General features: G+C 55.0%; 1 protein-coding gene across 1 annotated transcript; it reads right to left on the reverse strand.

Moving 5' to 3' along the window:
- Window positions 1–1,592: 1,592 nt before the first annotated feature.
- Window positions 1,593–5,004, reverse strand: MAFB (MAF bZIP transcription factor B). Its single transcript, XM_069546976.1, has one exon. It carries the CDS (start codon window positions 4,565–4,567, stop codon window positions 3,596–3,598), a length of 972 nt encoding a protein of 323 aa, XP_069403077.1. The 5' UTR covers window positions 4,568–5,004; the 3' UTR covers window positions 1,593–3,595.
- Between the last annotated feature and the right edge of the window lie 10,298 nt (window positions 5,005–15,302).

A 15,302-nucleotide genomic window follows, 5' to 3' on the forward strand; every position in this document is an offset into this window, starting at 1 on the left:
ACTCTAGAGGTGGAGGGTGCCAGTCTGCTTGGGACCATTCCAAAGAGAGTCAAGTCAAGTCTCCACCCCACGGAGTCCTGAGGATCCCCCTGGACCCACAGGGACGCCCTTCCTGGTTTCTTCCAGAACTCCACCTGCCAGACCTTTTTTTGCCCTAAAGGGGCAAGTGGGTATGCTTGTCCAAGTGGGGCACACTCTTACTCTGTGTGTGTGCACTTGTGCACACAGTTACCCAACTAATCACAGCCCCTTGCTCCTTCTGCTGAGCGCACACAGGCAGTCACCCCACTGCCAGACTTCCATTCTCCCCTCAGCCAAAGCCTTCCCTGCCATGTACCTCTTTAGGTTGGTGAAGTAAACTGGGCCTTGGAATTTAACTCGAGCTAGGATCTTTGACTTCTCTCCTACTGCTAAATGTAAATCACTGCTGGTATTTGCATCCTTACTGTAGGGACTTTCCCCTTTCTTATACCCTGGCCACCAATTCCAGGTCTCCAGGGACTAGCCCAAAAACTATTCCCTGGTAGTTTCACCCTCCCTTTTCCTCTCCTTGGCTCTTTCCAGCTCTAGTCCCTGGCTGGGGTTCTACCTTCTGGGATTCCTGCCTCTCCCCATTCAAGTACTGAAGCTCCACCTTCGGACCCAAGACTGGAAGGCTGAGTCTCCCGAATTGCAGATGCTGTGTTTAAGGAGATCAGAAATCCCCTGGAACCTGCTGTTGCCAAAGCAGCAGAGAATTCTTCTGGAGGTGGTGGGAGGGCAGTGGTTCCTACCCAGAATAATAGATGGGGTTCTAAGACGGCTGAGAGGGGCTCAGGACAACATAGGCAGGTGACCTTGCCTTCTCCAAGAGTCTGGGTAAGGACAGGTTCTGGGACCACCTCCCAGTCGAGGACTTAGGGTCAGAGCTGCTGGCCTAGAATGATGCCCCAACCCCCTCCAACCCCTGATTTAGGGAGTCATTGAAATCCTGGTTCAATCCTTCTGGGGGCTGACCACTCCAGGCCCAAGTGGCAGCAAACAGGTTTGCAGGGACAGGCTTCCTGGCTGAAGGGTCTTCTACCTCAAGACCTCATACTAGATACCACTTGCTTCCACAGGCCCTGCAGGGAGAAGGGGCTGGGCCTCCACTCAGAGCAGGCATTCTAGGGCAATTCTGGTTGCCCCCAGCCAATGCACCAGGCTGGACACGGCAGGGCCGGCAAGCCTGATCGCCAGAAATACCCTGTTTCCCCATCAGGGTGACAACTCCCAGCTTCCTGGTTTTGCCAACCTCAGAACCAGCAGACTAGTAGACCAATCCTGGTGCCCAAGCCTGAAAGCTCCACCAAAGTGGCATGTGCCCCCTCTCTGCTCACGAACACCGGCTCCTGACCGGTGTCGGTACCTAGGGTGAGAAGCAGAAACACATTTAAGGCTCAGGTACACACACACTCACACACTCAACAGAGAGGTCTACCCAGACTTGGGCTATTTCTCCACTGGCCAAGGGAGGGGTGAGAGTGCCCCTCAAACTGGGTCAACTCTTGAAAAGGCAAGAGAAGAAAAGTCAGGCGAACGCAGAATCCTCTAAATAAACACCATTTCCATGGTTTTAATAAGCAAAATAGGAAACCATTTTAATAACCAAAAAACAGAAACCAGTCTGAATAAAACTACAATAGACTAGGTTTTAATATTTTCATATCATAAGCAGGGTTTGAAATTGATCCCTTATTGTACATGAAATAAAAACAATTTCTGTTGTGGCAAATTTGATTTCAACACAGTTGAATCTGTAAAAACCGAAGCTCGTTTCCAATGCAGGACAAATATCCACAATATTTAAAACTGCAAGCACCATGCGGTTCATACAATCTTGTTATTACTGTTAATTTATCAACTAATACAAACTCAAAAACGCATCCGGCCAGCAGCGCCAGCAATTTCAAATGAGAACTAAAAAATACGCTTTCATTTTGGTATTTTTGTCAGTGCAACTTAAATCCTCTTACTGACCTGCAGGGGAGAAAAAAAGTAATAATAAAGAAAAACACCCAGATCTTCCCTATAACTACTATACAGCTGAAGGGGTAGGGGAGGGGTTATACCACCAATAACTCGCCCGCCATCTCCAAAGCAGGGAAAGAAAACACATACAGATCTAAAGAACGCACTTGAAAGTTGCAAAATGTCTTGCCAATGTTGGGGTTTCTAGTACTTTCTGAGTGTGGCGGTTGGTTCAACATAAGTTGGGCTGTCCGGGCTGGTGAAGCCGGTAGCCCTAGGAGCTCTTTGGCCCCAGCAATGAGTGCCGGCCTGGAGGGTGTCGTGGGGACCCTGGGAGTGGTTCCGGTTGCAATAAAAGGCAAGCAAGACCTGCTTTCCTTCCTTTTCTTGTTAGGGGTGTCAATTGAGCCCTAAGACCAGCTGACAGGAGGGCACTCCTGCACATCCCGAGTGTGAAACTCTGCACACACTGGTACTCAGCAATTGCCCTGCCCTGGCACTCAGGAACTGGGACCCCAGTCCTCTTTCTCCCATCAAAAACAAAATTGAAAAGTCAAACAGTCGGGGAGGAAGGGAGGACCAAAGAGGGTGGGGGAGGGGGGGAAACATGCAACTTCCAAGGGTGCCCCAAGACAAAGTTGTTTTCTGATGCAAATACCCAGAACTTTTGTGTTTTTTACTTACAAAAGAAAAAAAAATGCCGTAATAATAAACCCAAACAAAGACACTCCACTTGCTGCCACGTTCTCTAAGCGGTTTGGCGGGGCGGGTATTTACAAGCCGACAGCCGATAGACTGCAACCGGACAAGCGGCCGCCCGCCGGAGTTTCCGAACTGCGATCCTTCTCACCCAAAGAAAACAAGGGGGTTATGATCCATGATCAACAACATGCTAAAGTTAAACAAGAAAAATGGTACAAAATAGAAATTATTACCATACATGTCCAGCATGCAGGATTAATATTTTTAATGCAGATTTTCGTATTTTTTTCTATATAATCGAGCAGGCAATAAAATTGATGAGATTTGCGCGCAGAACGTCCTAACTGAGGCCCGCGTCTCGGGGCTGAAAGCCAGTGTTCTCCGGACCCTGGACAGAGAGGTTCGCCTCTGTCTTTCCTTCGCTCAGCCTCGCCTCGCGCCTGCCGGAACGGGCCGCCAGGGTCCCTTCTCCTTTCCTCTCCTCGCTGCTCTGTTGCTGGGCTGGATTACGCTCCGGACTGCGAGGCAGCTGCCCCGGCTTAACGCGCAAAAGTTCAGGAAGCCAGGAGTCTCCAGACGGCCTTGGCGACTCCTCGCGACTATGCCTTGCCGCCCTCCAGCCTGGAGAAAAGTTGCTCTGGGACTTCCCACCCCCTTGCCTCTCTCTGGCTCTGCTCGAGTCTAGGAGGCGGCGCTGGCGCGCGCCGCGCTCGATTTGGCCAAGGTCCCCTGCCTGCCCGCGCGCCCTCCCGTCGCCCGCGTCCCGCGCGCCCTTCCTCCCTCTAGTCGAACAGGTCAAGGCTGGGGCCGTGGCAGGGACAGGGTCCGGGGGAGTCCGGGGCTGGGGATACGGGACGGGGGAGTCCGGGCCGGGGCAAGGGTGGGGGCCGGGAGCGGCCACGACTCACAGAAAGAACTCGGGAGAGGAGGGGCTGTCGCTGGTGGAGCCCGCCTCCCTGAAGCCGGAGTTGGCGAGTTTCTCGCACTTGACCTTGTAGGCGTCTCTTTCGCGGGCCAGCCGGGACACCTCCTGCTTAAGCTGCTCCACCTGCTGAATGAGCTGCGTCTTCTCATTCTCCAGGTGGTGTTTCTGCTGGACGCGTTTATACCTGCACGACTGGGCGTAGCCCCGGTTCTTCAGGGTCCGCCGCTTCTGCTTCAGGCGGATCACCTCGTCCTTGGTGAAGCCCCGCAGGTGGCGGTTCAGCTCGCGCACGGACATGGACACGAGCTGGTCGTCGGAGAAGCGGTCCTCCACGCTACCGCTACCACCAGCCGCCGTCGCCGCGGCCGCCGCGTGCGGGCCAGGCCCGGCGTGGCTAGTGGGCAGCTGCTGCGCGGGACTGGCCGCGCTGGACGGCGGCGGCGACGCTTGGTGGTGGTGGTGATGGTGCGGGTGCGCGTGCGGGCCCAGCTCTTCGTGAGCCACTCCGGGGCCGGGGTACGCGTGGTGTGGATGTGGGTGGTGGTGGTGATGGTGGTGGTGCGCGCCGCGGAAGCCGTCGAAGCTCTGCAACGGCTGGGGCACTGGGTGCGAGCCTATGAGCGCCTCCACCGCGTCCTCGGGCGTCAGGTTGAGCGCCTCGGGGTTCATCTGCTGGTAGTTGCTCGCCATCCAGTACAGGTCCTCAAGGTGAGTCTTCTGTTCGGTGGGGCTGAAGCTGGGCGACGAGGGCACCGAGCTGCACGGCGTGCTGAGCGGTGTGGACGACACCGAGCCGGCTGGCTGCAGGCGCGTGCAGGGCCGGCCCGGGCGCTCCGCGCGCCCCAGCGGCTCCTTCTTTACGTCGAACTTGAGCAGGTCGAAGTCGTTGACGTACTCCATGGCCAGCGGGCTGGTGGGCAGCTCCGGCCCCATGCTCAGCTCCGCGGCCATCGCTAACGCGAGGCGCAGCCGCCGCCGCCGCCCGGGAAACTTTGCGGCCGGCCGGGACGCGCCGAGCCGGGAGCCGGGGCAAAGAGCGGCGAGCCCGGGAGGCGAGGAGCCGAGGGCGCAGCGGGCCGGGGCCGCCGGCCAAGCCTTTGTCTGGGGACGCGGCGGCGCGCCGGAGAATCCCGAGCCTGCCTGCGCCGCCCTAGAGCTCGGGGCTGTGGCCGCGCCGGGGCCGGGCAGGGCCGGGAGTGGGTGGAGAAGCGAGCGGGGCGCGCGGCTGGGCGGAGGGGAGGCGCCGGGCAAGCGCCAGCCGCTCGCTCTCTAGCTCTCTTGCTCTTGGGCTCTCTGGATCGCAGCCGCTCGCAGCCCGGCGGTGCAGCTGTGCGGGATCCGGCGCCGCTGCTGCCTTTTATCGCCTCCCTGATGTCACCGGGGCGCGGGGGCCAGGGCAGCCCAGCGCGCTGGCCAATGGCTGCACGGGCCCCGCTGCCGGGCGGCGCAGGGCGGGGCGCGCCTGACAGCTCCTCCGCCCCCCGAGTCAGCTGACTGGCGGCGCTAGCAGCCGGAGAGCCGCCGAGGCCTGGCGGAGGGCTGAAGCCGAGAGGGACCGCCGGCCCGGGCCCAGCCCCCACACCCCCCCCTCGGTGTCCCGGCCCCCGCCCGCTCGCCTTCGGTGCGCGCCCCCTCCCTGCCCCAGGCCTGGCCGCCGCCTCCACCACTTCCTTCGCGCGCTCTCCTCCCTCTTTACCCTTGGTTCCCCCAACCCGTGTCCCCCAAGCCCCAGAGGCTCAGAATGAGCGCCGGGACGACACCTCTCGAGTCCATTGTTCCCAAGCGTCCCCTGCTCGGTGGGAGATGCACCGTGTGCCGAGCGGCCTCGTGTGTGCAGTGCCTAGCTGTGTTTCTGCAAGTCTGCGCATATTTGTGTGTTGGGGTGGCGGGGTTGGGACTCCAAGATTTGTGTTCAAATCCAACTCAGTCTCAGGGGACCCTCCTCGAGGCCAAGCGGGAGCTGTCCTCCTCCTGGCGGGTGCGGTGGCCGAGTCCTGAGATCGGCCTCGGTTCCCCGCACACCCCACCCACAAATGCATGAGATGAAGGGAGCGGGAGAAGAGCTGGTCCAAAGGTTCCGAAGCCCTCTCCCCAGCCAAACGCGGAGAATCCACTGAGTTCTCCATGGCTGGGCACTGAGGCCAGTGCAGGATGGTGCTCTGGGTGGCTCCCGGCTGCTGGGAAACCGGCCCTGTTTTTGTTTGAACGTTTTGTAACGATTAAGCAGATCCCGGCGTCAGCCGGAGAAGGAGAGGCTCAAACAGGCATAAAGTGCGACTCCAAGTGGCCACTGTGCGCAAAGACGCGCCGAATCGCGGGGCCCGCAGCGGGAAGGCTCCACTGACCACTCGGACCCAGGTGGGTCTTCCCAACCGGCCCAGCCCAAGGCGGCCCGGAACGCAGTCTGTGTGTGCACCGGAGCCCAAGACAGTTTCTTCTAGAGCCACGCACAGGTTCTCAGTTCGGTCCTCCGCCTCAGCCCCGAGTTCCGCGCTGATCTCCCTCCATGAAACTCCGCGCTCTGGCTCCGGGGGGGTCAGGGGTCGGAGGAGCAGGGAGGGATGCTTGGAGGCGGCTCCTCGCACCGGAAGGTCCTAGGCCGAATTAGACGGATGGCCGAAAGTGGAAACGCCACAGCGAGGGGCCCCAGGATTGTCCGATGAGAAACCAACCCCGAGCGCAGACGGAGACCCCTGAGCGCACCGCACCGAAGCATCCATACAGTGCCTGGGCGCTGCGCACTTTCTCTATTGGGTACAGGGTGGCCCGAAATATGAGCTCTGGAGACCCCGGCCAGGGCGCAGAAGCCGGAAAAATCGCGAATTCGCTGTAACCGGAGACACGACCCGCCTCCGGCGTTGCCTTCTGCTCTTCCACTTTGCACGAGCGCAGCAAAAGACAGAAGAAGCGCGCGCTGGGTGAGTGTGTCCCGGCCGCCGCCTATGCAGGATCCCCACCCCCCCGCAAGACCGACGCCAGAATCAGGTGGGCACGCTCATGCGGCGACGGCCAGATGTGGTGTTTTAAGTGTGAGAAGGTAAAATACTGTCAATTTTGAAAACTCTGTTCTCTTGCGCCCCCGGTAAGACTGGAGTGAGGTGTGACCCTGGGCCTTCTATTTTTAATAAAATTAATATATTTGAACTAAGAGTGGGACTGAAAGGTTTGGATCAGCAGCTGTAATGCTGGAAGAGCCGGTCTTCAATCCTCTACGCGAAGGGTGCTCTCCGCAGAAACGATTAGGCTGTTTCCCAGGAGAGTCCGGGCCATGCCGCCGCCCCGCCCCTGCTCGAAGGTGGGCGCTCCGGACAAGCACCCTGCGGGTCCCTGCCTCGTTCTCCCGCAGCCAGAGCGCACTCGGACCGCGGCTCCGCAGGGGCATGAGGGGTTCGAGGCTACACTGGGTCGGCCTTCTCGGATCTGTGCAGGCTATGGCTCAGGCTCCTGGCGGCCAGAGCCGGACACACGCACTGGGCTCTCCCGGTGCCACTGAATCCCATCCGTCAGCTCCCTCCTTCGCGCGCGCACTCTGGCCTTCTGAGAGAGCACTGAGGCTGCCCGGCCGGTCTGGGCCCCTCCTGGTGGACCCTCGGGTCTGTCTGACCCTTACTGTCGAGGACCCAACCTGAGTATCAGGAGTGTGCCACATGGAGGCCTGAAGATTCCTTCCGCCCCAGCCCTCTGGGTTCTAGCCTCCTGCTCGCTTGCGGGCATCCCCCCGCGCTCTCCAAGCGTCTAGAACTCGGGCTTTGTCCGGGGGGTCGCGTTCCTCTTTGTCCCTGAGCCTCTGTCTCCCGTTTCGGTCCCTCCCTTCCCCTGGGCTCTGGCTTAGCTGTCTCTGTACAGTTTAAGATCCACCTTTCCCAATAGCCAGCCCTCCTCTATCCACCCTGCACCCAACCACCTCCACCCAAAACTTGGAAACTGGATAAAAGTGAAGCAGACCGGCGTGTTACTCCGGAGTGAAAGCCAATGCAGAAAAGCCGACCTCGCGGGGCGGCCCGGCCTCCCCGCCCTGGCTCCTGCTGCACTCTGCCACGGGGTCGCGGCGCCCCAAATCCCAGTGGCGTCTTTCCCCTGCTAGCCAACGAGGGCGCCTGTTCTCCGAACCCGGCGCGCAAGAAGGGGTGGGGGTTGTAGGGATCAGCGTGCGGGGATCCCCATCAAGGCGTACCCGGAGGCTACACCCCATCCCTGAAAGATGAGTGGGATAGGGTGTGAGGGGAAGAAAGGAATAAAAGAGAAGGGCTAGTGGGACTAGAGGAGACGTGAAGGGAAGGAGGCCAGGAAGCCTCTTTTGAAGGAAAGCCAAGCGGGACTGGTGGCGGCCAGGGTCAAATATATTAGCTGTGTCTTCTGAACAGTTTGCTGTCTCTAACCCCGCAAACTCTAAATTGAAGTTTTCACCCCTTCTCCCTACCCACCCCGGGTGGGGTCAGGAGCGATGCCTTCTGAGCGCACCACCTTGAATTCTTCAGCTTACAGATGGTGATCAAGGAGGCTGTGCGCGTCCGAGCCACAGAGGAGCCTCCGGACACCGGAGTGGGGATGGGCGAAAAAGTTATTCCTGAAGGGAACTGCATGTCCACCGCCTTCTGCCGGGTCCCAGGATCTTGGCGCGGCTCCCTCCGCCCCTCCCCAACCCACCCGCTAACCCGAGAGTGGCCCGCGCGCTCTCCGATGCGCCTCCAACCCAGCGCGGCACTCCCCGCAGCCGCGTTCAGCCCCAGCGTGCACCGTACACTCGTTTCCAGAGGGCTGCAGGTGTTTGGTGTGGGAGTGGGCGTCTCTGTGCATGACTGGGTGCCGTGGGAGGCGGTGCGGGAGTTGTGTGTGTGTGTGTGTGCGTGCGCGCGCGCGTATTGGGTAGGGAAGCCCGCCACAGGGAATGCTTCGAATCACGGAAACGGCAACTCCCCACCTCGGTGCCAAGTAGGTTGCAAGATTGTACTATCCCCGGTCGCCAATCGGAAGCCAGTGTTTCCAAGGGCCCCAGGGTGCGCTGTGCCCGGCAGGCGCACCTGAGTCAGGGGACCCCCCCCCAGGCTTCTGCCGTATGCGTTTGCATCTCCCAGATATCGGATCACCTGTCTCCTCCAAGGAGCCCTGAAATCTCCCCTACGTTTTGCGAAGCCCATTGGGAAGAGGAGATTCCTTCACTCGCACTCCCTCTGAGTTTCCCCAGGTTTTTGGCTTCCAAGAAGAGGTAGCAGATAATTCTCCCTTCCTCCTCCTCTTTCCCAAAGGCAGCTGTCATTTCCACTGTTCCTGGCTGCATACAGTGGCCATCGAATTCCAACCCAATGCTTCCTAAAAGCCATTCTTGGGTTTCTGGGTCTTGGTGGCCTTATGCATCCAAAGGACTTAGTGGATTCCGATACCCCTAGCTTCCTTCCCTAGGGGCAGGGACTCCCCCACTCCCCCACGACCCAGACTCATGCTGGGAATGGAAATTTATCACTTAAACTGTTTTACCTGCTTCTTTTTACTTCGTTTTAATGTGAATTCTAGAAGATTTTAATTGCATCTGTGGCTTATATTCTCTTCTTGTTGGACAGCACTGTGTTAGAAGACCACTGGGCAGTATGGTTTCCAGTGTCGGCTTAGTTGCTCAGTGATGTCTGACTCTTTGCAGCTCCTTGGACTGTAGCCCACCAGGCTCCTCTGTCCATGGGATTTTTCAGGCAAGAATATTGGAGTGGGTTGCCATTTTCTCCTCCAGGGGATCTTCCCAACCCCGGGATCAAACCCACGTCTCCTGTGTCACCTGCATTGCAGGCAGATTTTTTACCCACTGAGACATCAGGGAAGCCCCGCTAGCTTCCAATATAGATGGGATATTTAATCATAATATCCACACCCATCTGTACAGAGATTCTGAAAGCCTTTATCCTTCACTTTTTCCTTCAGTCCTCACAACTCTATAAGGTAGGGACTATGATTATCCTTGTTTTACAGAAATAGGTAGGCAGGTAAGTAAATACAGATGTATAGTAGTGTCCAAAGAGTTTTATCAACTTGTTCAGTCCCCACAACTGCCCTTGGAGATGGGGAGGATTATCACCACCCTACACAAAGGAGGCTCAGAGAGGTAAGTGCTTTCTTTAGCAACACAGCAGTGACCAGCTGGAGCTTCAGGCCCTGAGTCCAGTACCCTGAACACTATGAAGCCTGTGGTCTTGACCTCAACTGGGTGGCAACCCCGGGACCCAGTGTCAACACAGTACTTCAGCTGCTCTCTGGGTCAGGTTTTCCAGCTTTCCAGAGACCTGGTGGTTCCTTTCAGGTCACGGCTGAGTCTCTAGAGCTTGCCAAGTCTCTGCCGAGAGCTCAATTATCCAGGCAGTGATGAACATGTCGGTCCTCTGGCCAATGGCACTCAAACATCCTTGAGCTCACTCTTGCTCTCTTTCCTCTTCCCTGAGGGATGGGGCTGGAGAATGGAAGTTAGAAACTGGGGCAGGATACAAGCCAAAGGGGAGAGAGTTTGCAGAGTCTTCTCCAAGGTCCCATCCTTTGGTAAAGGACAGCCTGACCTCTAATCATGGCCTTGATCCTTCATCCTACCTCTGTCCTACATTGTACCATCAGCCTGTTTGACCTTCAGCCCCCATCCATCCATCCCTATGGTGGTGGTGAAATGGGCGGAGATGGCTTGAAGCTGATGAGAAGTTCACTGTCACTCAAGGCCAGTGAGGAGGACCAGGAGGGCTCCTCCCTGACCACTCCCTCCCCAAGACCTGGAAGGACAGCATTAGAGATTCTAGAGCCTCATCATTGCTCTCCAGGGCTGGGTCTTTCCTCCCTTACTTCCCAGCCATCACTTAAGACCTCAGTTTCTCTGTCCAATGCCTTCACCCTCATCCAAGCCTTCCTCATCTTTTGCTTAGATAACTACAGAGGTCTTGGCTCAGACTTTCATTTTCTCCACAGTATAGTAGAACCAGTTTTCATGTGAATCTGATTATTCTAACTTCACCCCTCCCCCGGGTTTAATTACAGATTCCTTCGACATTTGGACAAAGAGCTAAACTCCTTAGCATGGGCTTCAAGCCATGAATGATTTATCTGCTCTTGCCAACTTCTCCCACCTCATCCCTCTCTGGACCTGTCCCCCCCCCCCACTGCCCCACAAATGCTCCAAGTACACTTCTGTAAGCCCTGCCATAACCCAAGCTCTGTCTTCCACCAGGCGTGTGCACCTGCCATTCCCTTGCCCAAAACGAGCCAGTCCCTTGGTTCTGAAGGCCTTAGACGAGGTAGTCTGTTGTGGCTCTTCTCAACCTTAGAGGGACTTGTGATGCAGCTGGGAATGGAGGTGGAAAGACGAGTCCAGCAGCCAAAGCAAGATTGTGGTCACTCTGGCGGAAATAGACACACTAGAGTCACGTGGCAGGGCCCCCCTCGATTCCTTCCCTCTCCTAGCTGAATCAGGGTTGACCTCACAATGTGGTTGTCAAGTTTGAGCTAAGCCTTAAGAGATAATACCAGGAAGGTCAAGGAGAGGCTTCGGTCAACTCAACCCAATGTCTTTCGCTTGAGAAAACATGTTGCAAACCCAGATTCCTGACTACAGTCCAGCTTTATGGGTCTACGTGAAGCCCAGGCATTTGCATTTTCATAAGTTCCCTAGGTGGTTCTGATGTTTGGGGTCCAAGAAACACGCTTTGAGAAATTGTGTAGAACTGGACCATGAGATCCTAGAGAAAAATGCTGTGATGGAGTTATCTCTGTGTCTCGTACCAGGAGGGACAGGATTACAGTTGTGGAAGAAAGGGAAAAAAGAAAGAAAGAAGGAAGAGATAGAGACCGAAAGAAAGAGAGAGAAAAAGGAAGGAAGGCAGAATGAGGAAAGGGGGTAGGGAGGGAAGGAAGAAGGAGGGGATTAACAAGTAGACAAACACAGATGCTTCCTTGCAATATGATGTCTCAGAACCCTCGGGCTTTTCCTGAATGCCCTCCTCTCCCATGGTTAACAATCATTCCTAAACCAATCCTTACCCTTCCTCTTTAGAGCAAGGACCAAGTCGGGAGAAATCTGGTTGATGTGAGTGATTCCATCCCACCGAGCTCCCCTCTTCCCATCTCCTCTACCTGGATGTTCTTCAGGGGTCCAGGACTCCAGCTTCCCACCACATTCTCATCACAGCTCAGAGAGTAAGCTTCTGGGCACAGGGGAAGTTGTGTGGGACCTTCTCGTGGCTTGAAACTGCTGTCGAGGGCTGATGAAAGGAATAATATTGTTCGACTGCATCCTGAGCCCGTGCTTATTTCAGCCAGGAGTGACAGTGGTTGCTCCATCTCTTTCTTCCCTTTCTTCTTTCAAAAATGAATTATACAAGATATACAAGCCTACTTTCTCATTGTAAAAAATGCAACAATGTAGTTTTAACATCTATGTCTAGAGCTACCACTCACTTTTTATTTTTACTCAGCAACTTCTGTGTCAATACAGCGAGATCTACTTCTTTCTTTTTAACTAATGCACAACAATTTGTCCAATGGATGCTCTGTAGTTTTTTATCCAGTCTTATATTTATGGACATTTAAGCTCTGTTCCATCTTTCACAGTTGCAAACAATGTTGCAACAAATTGCTTTTACATGCTCCTCTCTGCATGTGTGCAAGTGTGTCTCTGCAATAGATAGTAAGGAATGAAATTGCTGGATGGAAAGAAAGATGACCACATTTGTAATGTTAACATGCAAATTAGCCTCTAAGAAGATTGGCCCTTTGGAATTTTCCACCAAAAATATATGAAAGTAACCTGTTTCCCCACAGCCACACCACCAACGGGTTTTATCACAGTTTCTCATTTTTTTGTCTCAGTTCTGCTCAGTTCTGCTTTAGTCACAGTCCATTCTGTGACTAGTACTGGGAGATGAGGCAAAGGAATGGGCATGGCTTCTTTCTTCCCCTCCAGGGAGCTGCAAACCCTGCCATTGCAGATGGAGAAGTGTGGTGACGATGCATCTATAATGCAGCCAGATCCTCAACAAATGAGCTCTTGGTTCTGTTGGAGGGGATTAGGGGAAGGGTTGGCTGGTAAGGCTGCACTTAACTAAGGCTTTGAAGGCTGAGCAGAAATGTATCATAGATGTACAGGGAGATCCAGGGTTAGGCTTAGCCCAAACAAAGACACAGAACAGAGGTACCATCTCAGGCATTTGGTGGGCTATTTCAGAAAGGCTATTTCAGGAGCCAACATTGCCATGCCAGAGTCAGACCCCAGTCATAGCTAAATCATCCAAATGGGGAGGCTTTTTTTTTTTTTTCGTTTGTTTCATTGTTGGACACATCATAGGCACTCAGTAAATATCTGTAGAAATTAAAAGGAGTATCCCAAAGGTTTAAATAACATGCTCGATTTCTTATTTCTCTCTCATGGAGACAAGGTGCTCTCCGTGCCCAGGACTGGGAGTCTGGCTCTATTCTAGACGCTGGAGAAACGGCACGGACAAGCCCGGCTCAGGGATCCCTTCCTCGGTCTCAGCCCCTCATCCCAGCCCCACGCCAGGTCCCTTTCACCTCTGCCCATTAGAGATTGCTTTTGGTTTCTGTGTTGACAACCCTGTTTCTGTGTTTGGAGCGACTGTTCAGTGCCATTTCCTGATTTAATATCAGAGGCAGCATGGAGCAAGGATGCACAGTTAGCAGTTTTTGCTCCAAGTATTTTTCAAGTTCCCTTTTGATGTAAGGGTTGGGTTTGCAGCTTCCCTGATCTTGCTGAGCAGGGAGGGAGAGATGGTGGCTGAGCCTGGGAGGAGAGGAGGGGACCCAAAGAAGATTCATCCTGTCCAGCTGAGCTGAGAGACACCAAGCTCCTTTGGCTCCTTTCTGGAAAGGGGAATGGCCGAGGGCTCAGCAGAGACTGAGGGGCGGCTTAAAGGCTCTGCTGGCAAGACTGCTGTCACCCTTCTGTGTGGCTGTCCTGGGCTTCCCTGTGGCTCAGAGGTAGAGAATCTGCCTTCAATTCAGGAGACCCAGGGTCGACCCCTGGGTTGGGAAGATACCCTGGAAAATGGAATGGCAACCCACTCCAGTATTCTTGCCTGGAGAATCCCATGAACAGAGGAGCCTGGCTGGCTACAGTCCATGGGGTCACAAAGAGTCAGACACGACGGAGGGACTAACACACACACACACACACACACACACACACACACACACAGAGAGATGGACTTCTCCGGTAGCTCCGTGGTAAAGAATCCACCTGCCAATGGGGGAGACATGGGTTCAATCCCTGGGTCTGGAAGATGCCCTGGAAAGGAAAATGGCAACCCGCTGCAGTATTCTTGCCTGGGAAATCCCATAGAGGAGCCTTGTGGGCTCCAGTCCATGGGATCACGAGTCGGACATGACTTAGCAACTAAACAACAAATGCATACATACTTTGTCACAAAAACAAAGGATAAGAGAGCTTAAATAAGCTAACGCGATGGGATTCAAAATACCTGAAAATGAAAATAACATTGGTTCAAAGAAAAATGTAGGCTAGATAGAGCTCCCGTAGAAACTCGGATTATTTTAACTGAGCATCTACCGTGCACAAAGTCTTCTGCAGGACTAAGTCGGGGGACAGACGGGAACTCATCTTCTTCTGGTGAAAACATTTTTTGTCACTACGCTATGGTCGATGCAGTGATGGAAGCATGGACTGTGCACACACGTATACACATACACACATTCACACATACATACACACACACACACATACACACGCACACACACAGGCTTGAAAGCAAGACATGGAGAGACAAGACATGGCGTCCCTGAAGGCCCTGACCCCCCCACCTATAGGCACCCCTGTGACCTGTTGTTGGGTCTCCTATTTATCTCCATCACATCCACTTCTGGGAGGGACATGTCCCCTGACCCTCTGTGTCCTTTGGGGCTCTCCTGATGGACAGCTGTCAGATTAGACACACGAGAGGTTTACTGGAGACACAGCTGTGAAGGATGAGGGATGAGGGAGCAGGAGGAGCTTCCGACGGAGGCAGACCTGACACAGAGGAGAGGGGAGGGGCAAGGAAGGAGGGCAGGAGGGGAGAGGCGTGCAGACCACAGCCCTATTCTAGAAAAGGTTCGACCAGGCTGGTGAGGCATTCCTGGGACAGTGCCTCACATCATGTAGGAAAGGGATCACCTCGGCATCACCCCTGTGCTCCGTCACTGGCTGAGAGCAATGGAGAGGAAATGTAACCTCAGCTTGAACACACTGGGGGAGCCAGAGGGGCGGAGGCTGGGGCTGTCAGTCACCCCTGCTCCCTGCAGCAGTCTCTCCTGAAGGAGGCGAAGGGAGCATTTCTCCCCCAACCCCAATCAGGGCAAGGCCTCCCCAGGGCAGGAAGCTCACAGCAGCAAGCACCCTACTGTTTTCCACCTGTGAAGGCCCGGACCACATCTAGCTTGCATCGTCTCAGTGATTCAAGGTAACCTTGTGAGATAGAAACTTTCATCACCCCTACCCCAGTGTTCCTGGGCTTCCCTGGTGGCTCAGCTGGTAAAGAATCAGCCTGCAATGCAGGAGACCTAGGTTCATCCCTGGGCTGGGAAGATCCCCTGGAGAAGGGAACAACTTACCCACTCCAGCATTCTGACCTGGAGAAAATTCCATGGACTGTGTAGCCCATGGGGTCACAAAGAGTTGGACACAACTGAGTGACTTTCACTTTCCATCCATTTT

The sequence above is a fragment of the Ovis canadensis genome, chromosome 13, assembly GCF_042477335.2.
Source record: "Ovis canadensis isolate MfBH-ARS-UI-01 breed Bighorn chromosome 13, ARS-UI_OviCan_v2, whole genome shotgun sequence".
NCBI classification, from domain to species: Eukaryota; Metazoa; Chordata; class Mammalia; order Artiodactyla; family Bovidae; genus Ovis; species Ovis canadensis.

Coding starts and splice junctions, on each gene's coding strand:
- MAFB (XM_069546976.1), bottom strand. CDS start 4,567: ATGGCCGCGGAGCTGAGCATGGGGCCGGAGCTGCCCACCAGCCCGCTG.